The 17,558-nt window shown below is 34.9% G+C and overlaps 1 protein-coding gene across 7 annotated transcripts in view; it reads right to left on the bottom strand.

Annotated features, from left to right (window-relative positions):
- The window catches only part of PHF3 (PHD finger protein 3), an 80,997-nt gene that overhangs the window by 7,916 nt on the left and 55,523 nt on the right, over positions 1–17,558 (bottom strand). For all 7 annotated transcript variants that reach the window (XM_049653866.1, XM_049653871.1, XM_049653870.1 and 4 more), the window contains 7 exons: positions 13,922–14,231; positions 11,011–11,194; positions 8,888–9,035; positions 8,635–8,791; positions 6,201–6,317; positions 3,896–4,027; positions 3,181–3,316 (listed from right to left, as the gene is read on the bottom strand). In XM_049653866.1, the coding sequence (XP_049509823.1) occupies positions 3,181–3,316; positions 3,896–4,027; positions 6,201–6,317; positions 8,635–8,791; positions 8,888–9,035; positions 11,011–11,194; positions 13,922–14,231 (1,184 nt within the window). The remainder of the gene's footprint in view (positions 1–3,180; positions 3,317–3,895; positions 4,028–6,200; positions 6,318–8,634; positions 8,792–8,887; positions 9,036–11,010; positions 11,195–13,921; positions 14,232–17,558) is intronic.

Below are 17,558 nucleotides of genomic sequence, written 5' to 3'. Positions count from 1 at the left end.
TGGGGTAATTTTTAACTATCATCATTTCTCATGCTGTGTTATATTACATCTCTCTAATTGATGTGAAAAATTAGGGAAAAAGGATATTAAGCAACTTAGATAAGCTGAAATGGAAACATTATAACTAGAATCTAAAATAAGTTTCTTGGGATACCTGGGTGGCTCAGTCAGTTAAGCATCTGACTCTTGCTTTCGGCTCAGGTCACGATCTCACGGTTTCTGAGATGGAGCCCCATACCGGGCTCTGTGCTGACAACATGGAGCCTGCTTGGGATTCTCTCTCCCTCTCTGTCTCTGCCCTTCCTCTGCTTGTGCTATCGCTATCTCTCTCAAAATAAATAAACAAACATTTTTAAACTAAGTTTCTTGATTCCCTAGCAATTTTTCTTTTTTTTTTATTTAGAGAGAGAAAAGGCAAGCAGGGGAGGGGGCCGGGGCGGGGAGAGAGAGAGAATCCAGGCAGGCTCCACACTCAGCGTAGAACCAGATGCAGGGCTTAATCCCACAATACTGGGAACATGACCCCGAGCTGAAATCAAAAGTCAGATGCTCAACAAACTGAGCCACCCAGGTGACCCCCTACCAATTTTAAACTAAATTAGACCAAATTCCAAGAGAAGTTACTTGAAAAAGAACTGAGTAAAAAAAAATCTGTATCCTACTTTGTGTTACATATAGCAGCACCTCATAACATAAATGCATAGTACAGTTACTAAACATGAAAAATGTTAGTAAAGTTTAAAAAATGACACTGGTTTTAGGCTATAGCACCAAGAAGGAAACAAATCACTCAAACTTTCTGAAAATAGGTTAGGTCTAGTAGTGTTTAACAAATGTTTTTGTGTGCTAACATTACATTTACTAAAATATTACCATGGAAATTATTAAAGTTAATAGAAATCACTAAGTATTTTTTATTAAGATAGAACTACATGGGTGAACTTAAAAATACTATTAGACCATGGATAGCTTTCTTTAAGAATAGTAACGTCTTGGGGAACTTAGGTGGCTTAGTCGGTTAAGCATCCGACTCTTGATTTCAGCTCAGGTCATGATCTCCCAGGTTTTCGTGGATTCGATCCCCATGTCAGGCTCCAACCTGACAGTGAGGAGCCTGTCTCCCTCTCTTGCTACCTCTTCCCCCACTTGAGCCATCTCTGTCTCTCTCAAATAAATAAACTTAAAAAAAAGAACAACAAAGTCTAAAAACATTCTCTCTGCCCTTTAAGTCTTTAATCTTGTACAGATGGTAAAATATATAAACACGATTTTGAGAAGATATGATTAAATATAATTTAAATTCTTCCTTATACATCCCTATTTCTTATGCCCTAAATCTAGCCCATCTCTAGCATCTATCAATATTACCTAACGTGATTATCTCAAAGCCTCCACTTACTTCCATCTCCAATTACTGCTCTAATCACTCTAATTAAAACCATCTTCGGGGCGCCTGGGTGGCGCAGTCGGTTAAGCGTCCGACTTCAGCCAGGTCACGATCTCGCGGTCCGTGAGTTCGAGCCCCGCGTCAGGCTCTGGGCTGATGGCTCAGAGCCTGGAGCTTGTTTCCGATTCTGTGTCTCCCTCTCTCTCTGCCCCTCCCCCGTTCATGCTCTGTCTCTCTCTGTCCCAAAAATAAATAAAAAACGTTGAAAAAAAAAAAAATTGAAAAAAAACATCTTCATCTCACATTGGACTAGTGCAGAGGCTTCCTATCGAGTTTCCCTCCTTCCTCCCTTGGCTTCTCCCACTGTAATACCTTCTCACCACAGTCAGAGAGATCTTCATAAAATTCCAATTTGATCATGCCATTCCCTTGCTAAAAAACCCTTCAATCAGTATCCACTGCTCTTAGATAAAAGACCAAAATCTTAAATGTGGCTGTAAAAGTAGATTTTCAGTATTCTGATCATGATCTGTAAAGTCATATTTTATCTCATGATCCATTACTTATACACACACACACACTCAACACATCTGTGTATGTATGTGTATATACACGTGTGTGTATGTGTGTATTATTTTGGTTATATATAAATAACCAGAATTAAAGTTTCACAAAATGGTACACATCTTTATAATAGTAATTCACTGTGGTATTTCATATTGTTTTTGTTTTTGAAATGCTAGTAACTACTTACTAACTTGATTTCACTAAGAAGTCACAATCTGAAGTTCGAAAGGCAATAATACAAAATGTGATCACTAAAGTATCTCTTCAAACAAATCACATGCCTCTCTCCTCTTCTTGAATTCAATTCAAGCTCATGCCATTCCCAGTATTCAGAATGGTCTTCCCCTTTCAGTCTTCATGTCTCAGCTTACATATCAATTCAAGTCTCCCCAATGCCTCACTCTAGGCTAAGTCTTCCTGCTAGCTAAAGACACTTATGACTGTACTTCTACTCAAATCATCACCTACCTGTCTTTCCCACTAGGCTTTATGGTTTCTCTTAAAGCCTGTATAATATCTGACTCGTTCACTGCACCAGAAAGTGCTCGGCAAAAAAGATTTCAGTAAATATTTACTGAATGAATGGCCAGATATAAGAATACTAGAGAAGAGATATTTTGGGATTTGTTTCATTTGTTATATATAATAATAAAATATGAATGCTGTTTTATTCCTTCACCTAGTAAATGACAATACCATCACAACTGTGCAACAGTTCTGATGCCTACTCTAATGCTTAAATTCTAGTCTTTTGACTCTGAGTTGGTTAAGTTCAGATCTTACATAATACAATTAATTCTAGTTAGCAAACTATATGATAGTATCAAACTATACCTCAACTCTGAAGAGCAGTCACTCTAAAACTGTGCTACTCCTCAAAAGGAGTGAGCAGGTACCCCACCACCAGTACAGAGAAAACAAAAACCTATTTAGATTACAAATACAAGTATCCCCCTTTCAAAGTGAAAGCAACATTTCAGAAAGAAAAATTTCCAACAGTGCCTCAGTGGCTCAGTCAGTTGAGCATCCAACTCCGGCTCAGGTCATGATCTCACTGTTCCTGAGTTTGAGCCCCATGTTGGGCTGTGCTGATGGCTCAGAGCCTGGAGCCTGCTTCAGATTCTGTGTCTCCCTCTCTCTACCCCTCCCCCCCAAACTCGTACTGTCTCTCTCTCTCTCTAAAATAAACACTAAAAAAAAAGAAGAAAGGAAAAATTTCCAATTACCTATGCAAATTTTACAGTTAAGATCAAAAAGATGTTGTCTATGTTGACTAGTGGTATCTTTAGACATAGAATCAATCTCTTCTTTCTGTTTTTCAGATCCTTCTGTCTTCTCCAATGACTTGTTAGCTGTAGGTTCCTAAAAAAGGAATAAAAAGTTTCAGCAGACAAAATTTTGTCCCGATTATTAAAAATCAACTTATATTTCATATTGATACATGAAAGCTATTCCATTCACAGGTTGTTTTTCACTATTTCTTTATAAAATAAATGCTAGATATTAATTATGACTTAAAGCAGAGCAAAAACTCAAGACATTCTTCAGTCTTCATTCTTTAAGGCCTCTAACAAGATTTCCTATTATTTTCTCACTGATATTTGAAAATAAGAAAAGCTGTACTACACTCTCAAACCAGTCTAAGAAGCACCTACAGATTTATAGGCCTACTGAAGAATTCGCGAAGTCCTACAGATCCTGAGAATCTACATTTAAACAAGTGTTTAAGAGATGCCTGTGATGCAGATAGCCTGCACTTTACACACAGAGAAACAATACTGTAAACACTCTCAAAAAAACCATGAAACCAATGAAATAAACTACTTTAAAATATATATATTTTTAAAAATCTTCTTTCAACTTAAAGAACATCTGAGGCAAATAAATCACTGAATCTTCATGTTTTGAGCACTACAAACATGACACTATTATAATTTTTACCTGAATCTCCATGGCTGCTTCCTGTTCCTTCATTGGGGCATCACTCTCAATTTCTATTTCACCTTTATGAGTTATTTTTGTGATTGGCCGTCTTTCCACTTCTCTCTGCTCTTTCTCAATCATCTCTATGGTCTAAAGGAAATATTTTAAAGAAACATTTCACAATTGAAATATACATATTTCCAAATGTACAACTTTAAATAGTAAGAGCTTATCTAAAAATGAAAAAAATCATCATAGATGATTTTTAATCTTTAGGTGGTCTCTCAAACAACAAATATACACTGAGTACTTACAAATGTCAGAGACTGTTTTAAGTGCTGGGTTTATAAGCCATGAGAAGTTCACACATAAATTAACCAGAAGGAGCTAAAGTGCAATGTAATTTGCAAAGGGTTGAAACATGATATTTACCTGCTTTCTGATTTAGTATAGTAGCAGCTGCCACAGGGAAATGGGAATTATTTTCCTCAGATTCCTAACTTGATGTTCTTAACACTCCCCCAAATAGTGAAAGTTTATTCAAATACCAAAAATTATCAGGTAGTCCCCTATCAGTTTTCTCCTGACCTAATTACTTTGTGACGATGAACAAGCCTGGCAACACAATAATAAGCAAGTGTAGCAAAAACTAGTATAGTAAAAAGTAGCTGAGAGTGGAACAGGTTAAGAAAGGTAAAGATGGTCATTTATTTTGCCTGTTATATGCAAATCATCCTTTAAAGAAAGAAATCAGATACATGGCCTAAAGGAAGAACAAGCTGGTCTCCAAAGCAGGTAATACTTGCAGCCACATTTCAATGCAGAAGAGAGGCGTGTACATATTTGGGACATGGAGAGAAAGATGAGGTGATACTATTTTCAAATTAAGAGGAAAAATTACACAGGGTGAAAGTGAAGAAACATGTGAATAAGTGTAATATATGAAATCAAGGCCGGGGCGCCTGGGTGGCTCAGTCGGTTAAGCGGCCGACTTCGGCTCAGGTCATGATCTCGCGGTCCGTGAGTTCAAGCCCCGCGTCAGGCTCTGGGCTGACGGCTCAGAGCCTGGAGCCTGTTTCTGATTCTGTGTCTCCCTCTCTCTCTGCCCCTCCCCCGTTCATGCTCTGTCTCTCTCTGTCTCAAAAATAAATAAACGTTAAAAAAAAATTTAAAAAAAAAAAAAAAAAAAAAAAAAAGAAATCAAGGCCCTGTGCTTCAAACTAGATTTAGCAGAAGATCCACATGGAGGCTTAATACCTGAGATGCAAGTATTATGGAAAAAAGAATCAGGTAAATCATGTAGAATTCCTATGAACTGTAAATAACCAATACTTTCTAGAATGAAAAGCTAACATTCTAGGGCACCTGAGTGGCTCAGTCGGTTGAGCCTACAACTCGTGATTTTGCTCAGATCATGGGATCGAGCCCCACGTCAGGCTCTGCACTAAGCATGGAGCCTGCTTACTATTCTCTCTCTCTCTCTGCCCCTCTCCCCTGCTCATGCTCTTTCTCTCTCAAAAATAAAAAATAAGTAAATTTTAAAAAGCCAATATTCTGAGGCCACTGTAATCAAACTAGTAGATAATGTGGTTATCCCACTGCCACAATAACCCTAAGTCACACATTCACTTAATGAATCTTTAAAGGTTATTTCAAGTTCACAACACCTAAATGAAAACTCCTGGCACTGGTGACTTTCAGAACTTTCTAATTTTAAAAATGGACTATGCTGCACATACTATTTATGTTACGTAACACCTCAGTCAGACCTGGGACAGAGCTACTTAAGCCCACAACATTTCTGTAAATAAGAGCATTCATATGTGACAATTTGGGTCAGGTTTTATCAATAAATGTGTTAAGGGAAAAAAATCCTTGTTTTTCTGACCTTTTGGTGTTTGAAATTTGAATGATAAGGGATTATAAACCTGTAAAATTTTCATTTTGACTTAATCTAGCACTACAAATTACCAATATTCATTATACCTTCAAATCGTGCTTCTGAAAAGTATAGACGTGATTAAGAAAAAATGTGCCTAATTTCCCATCTTTCTGATTTATGAAATATAACAAAACACAAGTTAATTATGTAACCTTCTAACTGAAGAAAATGAGAAAAAAGCAGCAGAGATAGGGAAAACAAAAGATTAAATTTAAGAACTCAGTTAATGGAAGATAAGTAACTTAGAAGAAGCATAGAACAGGAAGTGTGTATTACTGCGCACTCTGTTAAATTACCTCTGTGTATATATATAATTTCTCCCCTATGGCTGAGAAATACAGGTTCTGATATAGCCAAACACATATTCATAGATAATCTTACATGTCTGTTTTCTCTCCGTCTCCAAGCAGCTAACTCTTTAGAAGCTAGTTCTTCTGGACTCATTCTTATAAGATGATCAGGGGTTACTTCTCCTTTCAGTACTTTTTTAAATAATATCTGGAAATATTTAAAAATGGGAATAAAAGGGGAAGAAAACATTTTTAAAAGAAAATGGAACTGCTGTATAAAAATTTGTAATAAATAAAGATGCAATATTTAAACCGGATTTACAAATGTCTATTTATAAATCATCTACTACAAAGAGATTTACTGACAACCTTGTATTCTAGGAACTTCTCATCTAAGGTAACAAACACACCTTTCATATAAAAAAATCAACACAGGGGCACCTGCGTAGCTCAGCTGGTTAAACATCTGACTCTTGATTTCAGCTCAGGTCACGATTTCTTGGTTCGTGGGATCACAAACTGCGTTAACAATGCAGAGCTTGCTTGGGATTCTCTCTCTCCCTTTCTCTTTCTGACCCTCCCCACTCACACTCCCTCTGTCTCTCTCAAAATAAATAAATAAACATTTAAAAAATAAATGTAAAAATATCAACACATAGTGAAGAAACAGGTACAGTAGAACCATTACAACATCTATCCAAAAATTGTATTAAAACTGTTCCCCTACTCCCACCCTCCCCCAAAAGAAGATTCTGTCTCAGAGTATTCCCAGTGATACACTCTGTCATAATAGCCAACCTGTAGTAAATAGCAAGGTACCACATAAAAGAATTTTACTGAATGTGAGGTCTTTCATATTTTTAAGATTTCATAGTTTAAATTTTAACAGGCTTGGGAGGGACTCCAGAGCAAAGAACCAACTGCAAGAAAGAAACCCAATGGAAATAAATGTTTACTTACTGAAGAAAAGCTTCCAGACTATATAATTCAAGAAGTATCTGATCCCCTGGACTATGATGACAGATTATACAATGTAGATTTCTCTTAAGTAGCTGTTAGTATATACTTTAAGAAAATACCTCATATCACATACTATTGCAACTATCATTATACAAATTGACAAACTGTTATCACTTATGTGAAAATCTTATAAAACTTAAGCAAATACGTAAGGAGTTTGCATTCATATACATAGCTTTTAGATTTCCTCTAAGTCTCGAACAAGAAATGCCAGAAAATGATTAACAGTTCAATTAATATTTGCCTCACTGCTAAAAGATATTTAGAATTAAAGTCTTATTTGAATTAACAAAATGGTTTTTTTTAATGTTTATTTTTGAGAGATAGAGACAGAGTACGAGTGGGGGAGGGGCAGAGAGAGAGAGAGAGAGAGAGAGAGAGAGAGAGAGGGAGGGGCAGAATCTGAAGCAGGCTCCAGGCTCTGAGCTGTCAGCACAGAGCCCAACACAGCGTTGGAACTTGTGAACTGTGAAATCATGATCCGAGCTGAAGTCAGACGCTCAGCTGACTGAGGCACCCAGATGCCCCAACGAAACGTTTTAAAATAGTATTTTTTACATAATTTTTTTTTTAAGTATTGCTGCTCTGCTTTTAGATTCAAATCAGAAGTACCATTATAGTGGGGCGCCTGGGTGGCTCAATAAGTTAAGCATCCAACTCCTGGTGTCAGCTCAGGTCATGATCTCACAATTCCTGAGTTCAGCTGACCGCTCAGAGACTGCTTGGGATTCTCTCTCCCTCTCACCCTGACCCTTCCCCTACCCTCAAAAATAAACAAACAAACAAAAAGAAGTACCATTACAGTATTTGTTATGAATTTTAGCTTAACAGAGTTTTTAAAGAATACATTTGAGTAAATTTTTAATAAATTGGATTAAATAAGGGACATAACGGAAAGAAAATTCACATAAATCAGGTTAAGACAGACTTAGCAGTTTACATTTTAATAGACTCATTATAGAACACTAGTTACCACTATTCAGAATTCATAATTCAGTGCAGTAGCGAAAGACTATTAAAACGACACAGTCTCGGGGCACCTGGGTGGCTCAGTTCAGTTAAGTGTCCAACTTCACCTCAGGTCATGATTTCACAGTTCGTGAGTTTGAGTCCCGTGTCGGGCTCTGTGATGACAGCTCGGAGCCTGGAGCCTGCTTCGAATTCTGTGTCTCCTTCTCTCTCTGCCCCTCACCCATTCATACTCTGTCTCTCTCAAAAATAAATACTGAAAAAAATTTTTTAAAACAATGACACAGTCTCAAGGTGCCAGGGTGGCAGTTAAGTGTTGGACTTCAGCTCAGAGCTCATGCTCTCTCTCGCTCTCAAAACATAAAAAAATGTTAAAAAAATATTTTTTTAAATAAAAAATAATAAATAAAATAAAATGACACATTCTCACTTTAAGAAATAAATTATAGATCTGTTGTATTATAATCTTAAAATTCCAATATATTCAGGAAAGCTGGAAGCTTAAACAGGTATAGACATGAACAAAACATACTTACATTGTTTTTAGGATCTTTCAGATTAAACATCAAACTTCTGTATTTGTTCTTATATTTAGCATCTGTGTCCCGAAAAAAAGAGAAAAGCTCTTTTTCAATTTTTGTGGCAACTTTTGCTGCTTTTTCCTCTGGCACCTTCAAATTGGACTCTGTAAGTCTTAAAATTAGAATAATTCAATTATTCTTCAAATACAATAATAAGCATATAGTAAGCATATGTGATTCAATCCTCTACAATAATAACGTGTGTTACCTTTTCATAAGAATGTCTTTAAGAGAATGTCTGACGCTTTGTCTGATCTGATCTGCAGAAGGCTTGGAAGTAGAAGTAGCAGGAGGATGCACATTAGGCACTCCCTTTTCAATTTTCTTCTTTCTTATCTCTTGCTTCTCATGAGCCCCTAATTTAAACAAATAACAAAATTCATTAAACTGTTTTTAAAAAGATATCTTCCTTTTTAGTGCATACTGTTAAGCTTCTAAACAAAATTGACTGATTAAAAAATCACTATTTAGAAATAAGATCAGGGGGTACCTGGGTGGCTCAATCGGTTAAGCATCTGACCCTTAACTTGGTTCAGGTCATGACCTCATCGTTGGTGAGACTGAGCCCCACAACAGGCTCTGCTCTGACAGCACAGAGCCTGCTTAGGATTCTCTCTCTCCCTTTTTCTGCCCCTCCCCCGCTTGTGCACATGTACGTGCGCACTCTCTCTCAAAATAAACATTTTTTAAAAAATAGAAATAACATCAGAACCCATATTGAAATATTCCTGACATTAAAATTCTATTCTACATATGGTGACATGTTAACTAGACTTATCGTGACCATTCTGCAATACATACAAATATCAAATTATTGTCATATGCTGGAAACTAATGTTATATGCCAATTATACCTCACCAAAAAAATTCTAATTTAAATGAATTTTAATTATAAATTAAGTGACTAAAAAGTGGCCCTATGAAGTGCATATGCCCTTTACCCATTTTATTTTTTTAATTTAAGTAATCTCTATACCCCATGTGGGGCTCAAACTCACAACCTTGAGATCAAGAGTCACACACTATTCTGACTGAGCCAGCCAAGCACCCCCACCTTTTCCCATTTTAGATAATGGTTTTTAGAGCTAGTTTCTTTTCACATAATATAATATTAAGGGGCTCCAGGCTGGCTCAGTCAGTGGAGCGTGAGACTCTTGATCTTGGGGTTGTGAGTTGGAGCCCCACGTTGGGTGTAGAGACTACTTAAAAATAAAATCTTCAAAAACAAAAATTTTAAAAACTATTTAGAAAATATGATCTGAATTTATTAGGTGAGCAGATAATTTAATGATTTTTCCAGTACCACAAAATTGATGAATCTCTGGTTTTAAAACAATTGTGCTTGATATTGTTAATTTGACATGTTAAGCTTTTCAAATGATTTTTCATTCCAACATTACTAATTCATGTAACATCTCCAAAGTCTCTATGTGAAACATCTCAGTACTCTGACCTTCTACCATACCGACTTATTTATTCTAGAATCTCTTCATTCCAACAGTTCTTTTTTTTTTTTTTAGATTTTATTTTTTAAGTAATCTTTACACATGGAGCTTAAATTCACAACTCCAAGATCAAGAGTCACATGCTCTTCTACTGAGCCAAGGTGCCCCAACTTAAATCTATCATTTTTTACCATTTGTGTCCTCATTTTCCCACATAACCAACTTTAATTAAACAGTCCAACATTGTTACCACACCCTTGCATTCAAAACACCTTTATCCTCTCTGCTTTAAACATCTGTATTTGCAAAACCACAACCTGGTGAAAGCCAGCCTTAACCTTCACCCAAACAGCCTACAAACAGTTGAAGGCAACTGGAGAAAAAACACTGATGCTAACAGATCTCCCTATAAATTCATAACCACAAAACTGAAGTAGATAACTCAATCTGCTGCCCTAATCCTATTAAGTTTTCCTGGTAAACTTGTTTTCCCACTTCCCCAAACATTATTTTACACTTTTTCTCCTCTCTTCACAATCCAACAATACCTCCTTCACCAACTTCAACCTCATTTGATTTTTTTCAAAATCAAAATTCTTTACCCCAATACTATATTTTTTCTTCATAGTGCCTAAATGCCGTGATAGAGCACACCATCTGTCTTCTACTATTCGTATTTAAGAGCCATGAGGGTGGGGTCTTATTAAATTCATTTGTACTTCCCAGAATTTAGAGCAATAGTTTTTAATTTCAAGAAAGGTAAATCACATATTTTTGTTGTCATTAAAATATTAAAATGGTTAAATTTCCCTAAATATACTAATTGATAGTGTATAAAATAAATATAGCTTTATTAGTGTATAATAATTTTTATTAATCTTACTACCTTGTTTGGAACCTTTTTCTCCTGTACAAATAACAGTTGAAGGTTCTTTTGGTATTTTTTCACTTTTTTCTTCTGAGGATCTCCGAGGTAAAACCGGTTGTCCCATCTTTCGAAGAGGAGCTAGCTGCCATTTTTTTATTTCACTATCTCTACAGTCTGATGAGTTTTTGCCTTCACCAGATTCCTGGGGGGGGAAAAAGTATTTAATTCATTAGAATGAAAATTACTAAAGCAAGGCTCAAGAGTATATTGATAAAAAAAAAAAAATTAAACCTAATTAGTATTACAATCCATTAAGATAGCAAATATTATATTCTTTTTTTTTTTTAAAGTTTATTTATTCTTGAGAAAGAGAGAAAGTGTGAATGGGGGAGGGGCAGAAAGAGAAAGGAAGAGAGAAAACCAGCAGGCTCCACACCATCAACACAGAGCCTGATACAGGGCTCAAAACCACGGACCATGAGATCATGTCCTGAATGGAAGTCAGACGCTTAACTAAGTCACCCAGGCACCCCAGCAAACATTATATTCTTTAGCCCAATACTTAAAAGGTTATTTTTAAAGATGTACACAAATAACTCTCAATTAGTAGCAAAAAGGAGATTTGCCCTTTCATTCAAAATCCATTTGTCAAGCACCTATTTTCTGCAGAACACATAATAGCCTATAAAGGAAAACTTAAAAAACATGGATATCACTTTCCAGATAGTGATATTAGCAAGAAAATTAGATACAAGATAATAAGAGTTCTCTTAGTTAGCTGTGGATATGGAAAAAGGAGGGAGAGATTGTGGAGAAATAGGTATCTATGTTCTTCACCACTTTCTAAAACAAATGAAATCACATCCATCTACAGCAAGTGTTCAATTTTTTCTCATTGTATCTATTAGCAATTTTAGCTCCCATAAAGTAGAACAAACCATCAGGATACCTGCTATTCTCATCCTGATTATAGCCCACAAAGAACTACTACAGAACTAGAATTCTAAAACCCTTTAAAGTAATTAATCACATCATTGTAGTGTTTGAAAGACAGGGAGAAGAACCCTGTGTATAGGCATATATAATCATAGGTTTTAATTAGAGTACATACAAAAAAAAAACACTAATTTTCTCTAGACTAGGAATCCTCTCATTTTTTATTTACTCATTTTCTATCTTTCCAACTAGAATTACTTGAGACCAGGAACATATCTTAATCAGTGCTATACACCCAAGTCTGGTACCACACTTGGCACACAATAGGAACTCAACACATGGTTCAACATAAAATCTAGGGATAGGAAGTGATAACTTAAAAAGCAGATTCCAGAAACTCAAATCAGACAAGTGCAAACAAAATTCAACAGAGTTCATCAGTAAAAAGAAAAGGAAGCAGTAATAACCTGAAGGGCACATGTATTTACAAAATCAGACCAACCTCAACTTCTTTTCTGACACAGAGAGTGGACAGAGTGGTCTCTCAAAACATTTACAATGTTTTATGTCTTTTTAGACAGGATGGAAATAACTTAGCTAAATGACAAAACAATGAGCTATATTTCTAAATGGTCAAAATATTATATCCAAGAAGTAATGATTAATAGTTAATGATTAACAGAAGTTTTCCAAAGATGTGCTATAAACTATTCTCAATGGAGTTCTCAATTCTATACCATCAGTGACTTTGGCGCTCATCAAATCAACAGAGAAAGCAATAGCAAATGCCAGAAGGACATAATCTGATTCTCAAAAAGTCTGGTCAGACAGAAATTGCTGGGTGCTACAAGTACTGGCAAACTGCAACTTAATCCAGTTTTGTTATATAAAGAATGTCTCAAAAAACTGAGTTTGTAAATAATGGAGATGACTTTGGAGAAAACATGCTTATATTCTTCAATCTAAATGGCTGAACTAAAAGATTTCCAAACTTCCTTCTTAACTCTCCAATTCATGTTCACTGTCTTTTGGATTATTATAGTTGACTATCCACATATATATGTTGCCACTGTACTCTTCGCTAGCATTATAAAACAACAAATTTCTATAAGAATAGAAAATTCATAGGTAACAAAAAGGCAGACAATAAAACATAAAAATTCAATCAGATATAGCACTGAATCTTTTATACATTTCTCCTGTAATAGATTAAATATCTTGAAATTTCTATTTAGGAAATACTTTCAGAAATCAATTAAAAATATAAGATTAGGGAAAACTGACAACTCTAAGATAGAAATTCTTAAGTGAAGGTTCCAAGCAAACACTGGGACAATGTCAAAAGAATTAAGTTTACTTTTCCTTACAGAGACAAAATAACTCTTCTACCTGAAGACAATGTCAAATATAGTTTAAGAATTAGTAGATAGATATTTATGAGCTGGAAAACTTTTTTTAAAAAGCTTATTAGCAAGTACACTGTAGAGCTTATTACCACTTAATGCCACAAGATCACATACACATCCTACCACAGAAAATCCAAGTACCAAACTAGAGACTAGAAACTGCATAAGACACTGTTAGAAATAAAATCTGTGTGTTTTGATGATTTCACCACCTGGTTTCATCAAGACTGCCAAAATATTTTAAATAAAATTCCATTCATTTTTATGGAAAAATAAATTTGAAAAGGTACTCTTAGAACAATGAAACCCAAAGAGAAATTTATTTGAGAGAACGAGCACGTGCGAGAGAGTGAGAGGGCAGGGAAAAGGGACAGTGGGGAGATGGAGGAAGAATCCCATCCAGGCTCCATACTCAGCATGGAGCCCAATGCGGGGTTTGATCCCAAGATCCTGGAATCATGACCTCAGCCAAAATCAAGAATCAGATGCTCAACGAACTGAGCCATCCAGGAGACCCCAAAGAAATTTCCAATTGTCAGTCCATACAAAGTTCTTAAATAAAAAGAATGCATTAATGAGCACCTTACCCGCTTTAAAATTTTGACCTTGTGCTTCACTGTATCTTCTATATATTTGGTTTTTTCATTTGTTGGTGTGTGCTTTGATAACCCAAGCTTTTCATATTCCATTGTCCTATCTTCACTATGGACTTCAACTTTAGCCTGGTTTTCCAAAATATCTGCATCTACTATTTCAGTCTTTTTATCTTCTTCAGCACAACATTTCACACACACGTATTCTTTGTCTTCCTCTCCCATTTGTTGTGCTTGGCAAAGACTTAAACCAACACAATCACCATGAAACCAGTCATCACATCTCCCACAGCCAACCATAAACCTGGAGGAAGGGAAAAAACTTTGATTTAATACATTTTTTAAAAACCCAATGTCAAAAATGCCCAAGTTAAATAGTTAATCATTTTCTGACATTGTTTTTCACTCTGTCAGTTCAACATGGAGCAAGTTTTCAAAGAATATTCTATGAAAATGGAACTTTTAAGAAGTCAAATACATCCCCACTTGTATGAATGAGAAAATACAAAAAACCATAATGGTTAAATCAAGTGCAACTGAACTTTGTTAGCATACTACACACAATAACAAAGCATAGAGTAACGTTTCTCCACTGAGAAGGGTGGTAAGATCTGTGATAGTGTGATCACAGACAATCCATCAAAGTTACCATTACATTTACCCCACACACCTGATATATATAAAACTCAACAATCATTCATCCAATGAATCATACTGAAATGACAAAAAGAGACAGCAACAAATATAAAACTCAAAAACTAACATAATGGAGACTTACACTGTTTATTAACCACCTTAACTATGTAACTATACTTTGAGGTCAAAATATTCTGGTTTCATGGTATAACAGTGATTATATTAAGCTGAAGAATCTTGTATGTACTTTTGAGTGTGGACTTCCTTACTACACTTGTTTTTCCAAATAAAGATCATTGTTCTTAACATGAAGATATTAATATTCAGGCTGAATTTTTTAAAGTTTCCAATCGACTTACAAGTTTGCCTTTACGGATTTTTATCTAACTTCACTAACCAACGAAAAAGCCTATGGATGGATACAAGATTAAGGACTCTAAAAACCTTGTTTTCCTAACTTAGAAATATCTGGAATTACTTCTGAATGGTAAATCAGATGTACAAACAGCAATTTGAGAGAGAAATTATCTTTTTAAAATACTTTTTACCCCACTGTCAGGAAAACTAGAGAGCTCACTTAATCATGTTTAACATTTTCCTTTCTTCTTCAAGTTGGTAATTCATGATATGTTTGAAAGCTTACGATAAAGAGATTTAGGTCTATTCTTTAATGAATTAAAGACTTTCTGCTGATTTTGGTAACAGTGGCACCAACAATGTCAAACCCATTTTAAAAACCTGTGGACCAACAGGAAGATGTTTTAAGGTAATTCAACGGGTGGTACAGCGAACTCTCAAAATATACCAGAGGTTCTGTTTGAAGGTTGAAACTATAAAAACAACATTTAATCCTTACAAGAGGTCTTGAAAAAAGTCACAGCAAATATTCATTCCTCAAATGCAGCACATTTTTCTCTTTGTATCCCTTTCTATTGTGTATCAGGCTACTGCTGTCCATTAAGGAAACCTGACTTCTTCCTATGATTCACCATTCTTTACCCTAACTGGTAATGTCTGTGCTATCTTTATCAAATAAGTCATTATCTCCCCAACATGACAAGGAAAAAAACAGAAACAAGAAAACCTTCTGTTTTATGTTAAAATAAAACAAAACACAATGTTTTGGATTCATAAGCCAACAACAAAACTTTCAAACAATGTGTTATTTGTTTGCAAGATAGAAATGGTCTGTCTGTCTAGGCTTGGGGAGATTTTAGATGGGTCCATGTTTCAATGATACAGATCTTCCAGCCAACAGAATAAATAAGTTTGAAAAATCCAAGTGCATAGCTTTTCTACTTCAGGTTTCAAAGTCATAAGAACTATTTCTTGAAAGCAGGTAATATGTCTGTGAAATAGCGAAGGAAAGCTAGTAGTCATTTCCCTTTATTTCCACTATCAGAGCAACATTAGCAAGTCTAGACTAAGTTTCAATGAGACTACTTAAAAAACCTACACACTATGACCATGACTATGCTTTTACCCCAAATTCAACTCTTAAATATTATAAAGCATGGATTTTAAATTTCAAATTTTTATTTCATCAGGGAACTTATTTTATGGTTACAAAACTCATTACGCCTCATTTCAAGTCTGTTTTGGAAAGGTCTCCTCAAATGTGAGTCTCTGAAAAGCAAATCTCTAGCGCCATCTACAGATTATCTTAATAGTTTAGGATTTTATATAGAAAAATAAATAAAATTCTAAAAAGTCATTGATAAAAATAATTTCCACATGTTCTAGGGAAAAAATAAATTAACTCACTTGAAAGTAAAACTGATTTTACAAAAATGTAAATCTGGATCATTTTTAGGTCTGAAACTTAGAGTACTACAAATTTTATGGGTATTTATATTGGGGAAAATTTATATTGGGGGGAAAAGGTCTATCACAAAAAGAGAGTATTACTTTCTTCCCTTTTTGTATTATTCCTCATGATTTAAAAATGTGAGGGACAGGGGAGAGAGTATGAATCACATAGCTAACAGAATTACTACCCATCTTCTGTTCTAGCCTTGAATTTCTGATTATTAATAGGCAAAATCATTTACAGAAAAGACTATATAACCTGAATGTTAAATATTTCATTAAAAATAAACAAATAAATAAATAAATAAATATTGTATGGAGTTTACCTCTGGATCAATTAAGTAAACCAAGTAGGCATGCATCAGTTAAATGGATGAGTTCAGAAATATGTATCTCCTATTGTTAAATATTCATACACAAAGTTTAAAAGTAAAAAGCTAAACTAGACTTAGTGTAAGATAAAAACCAATTTAAAATTCTAACCTTTTTGGCATAAGCCAAAATATATTCTTAGAAAAGTTTAAAGTTTCTTTAAAGTAAATGAGAGGCAAGCAACAATGAGAACTGTTCTCAGCATGTTCATGTTACAATCACCAACAACGGAGCTGTTACAAGATGGGTCTTCAGTTCTGATTAAGTATTTAAGTGACAATCTAGACCATATTACTATAAATGTATATGTACTCACTCTTTTCTAAAATGATTCTATTCCACATAAATATTAAATCAGTTTTTGTCACTAACAATCATCTGCAGATGAAAATACTTATCTGTCAATCTCTTAAAATCTTGAGAAAAACAATCTTATTCTGGAAGAAAATTTCCTTCTCAGAAAAACAATTTGAGTATAAAGCCATCATGCTATGGAGATTTTTTGTTTTTAAATTTCACCCAATGTATTAATCATCTATTGCTGGGCAAGAAAATGCAATACAAACTAAAAATACAAACACCTGGAGACGTAGGAAAAAACTAGAAACTACAGGATAGATACTATGAAAAGACTAACACTTCTTCCTTCCAAAATGCCAACTGGTTTATGTAAACACAAGTGCAAAGATGATTTTTTTAAAGGGAGTATTAAGTAGTCCGGTTTTTAAAATAATGAATATGCTTGTGTTGTAAGGCTGATGAAAATAAATGGAAGCAAAAACAACAGTTTGATGTGTAAATTGTTAAGTCAATA

Source organism: Panthera uncia, assembly GCF_023721935.1.
Source record: "Panthera uncia isolate 11264 chromosome B2 unlocalized genomic scaffold, Puncia_PCG_1.0 HiC_scaffold_24, whole genome shotgun sequence".
In the NCBI taxonomy this organism is placed as follows: Eukaryota; Metazoa; Chordata; class Mammalia; order Carnivora; family Felidae; genus Panthera; species Panthera uncia.
Note: the sequence above shows the minus strand (reverse complement) of the source record. Positions and strands in the feature narration are given on the sequence as shown.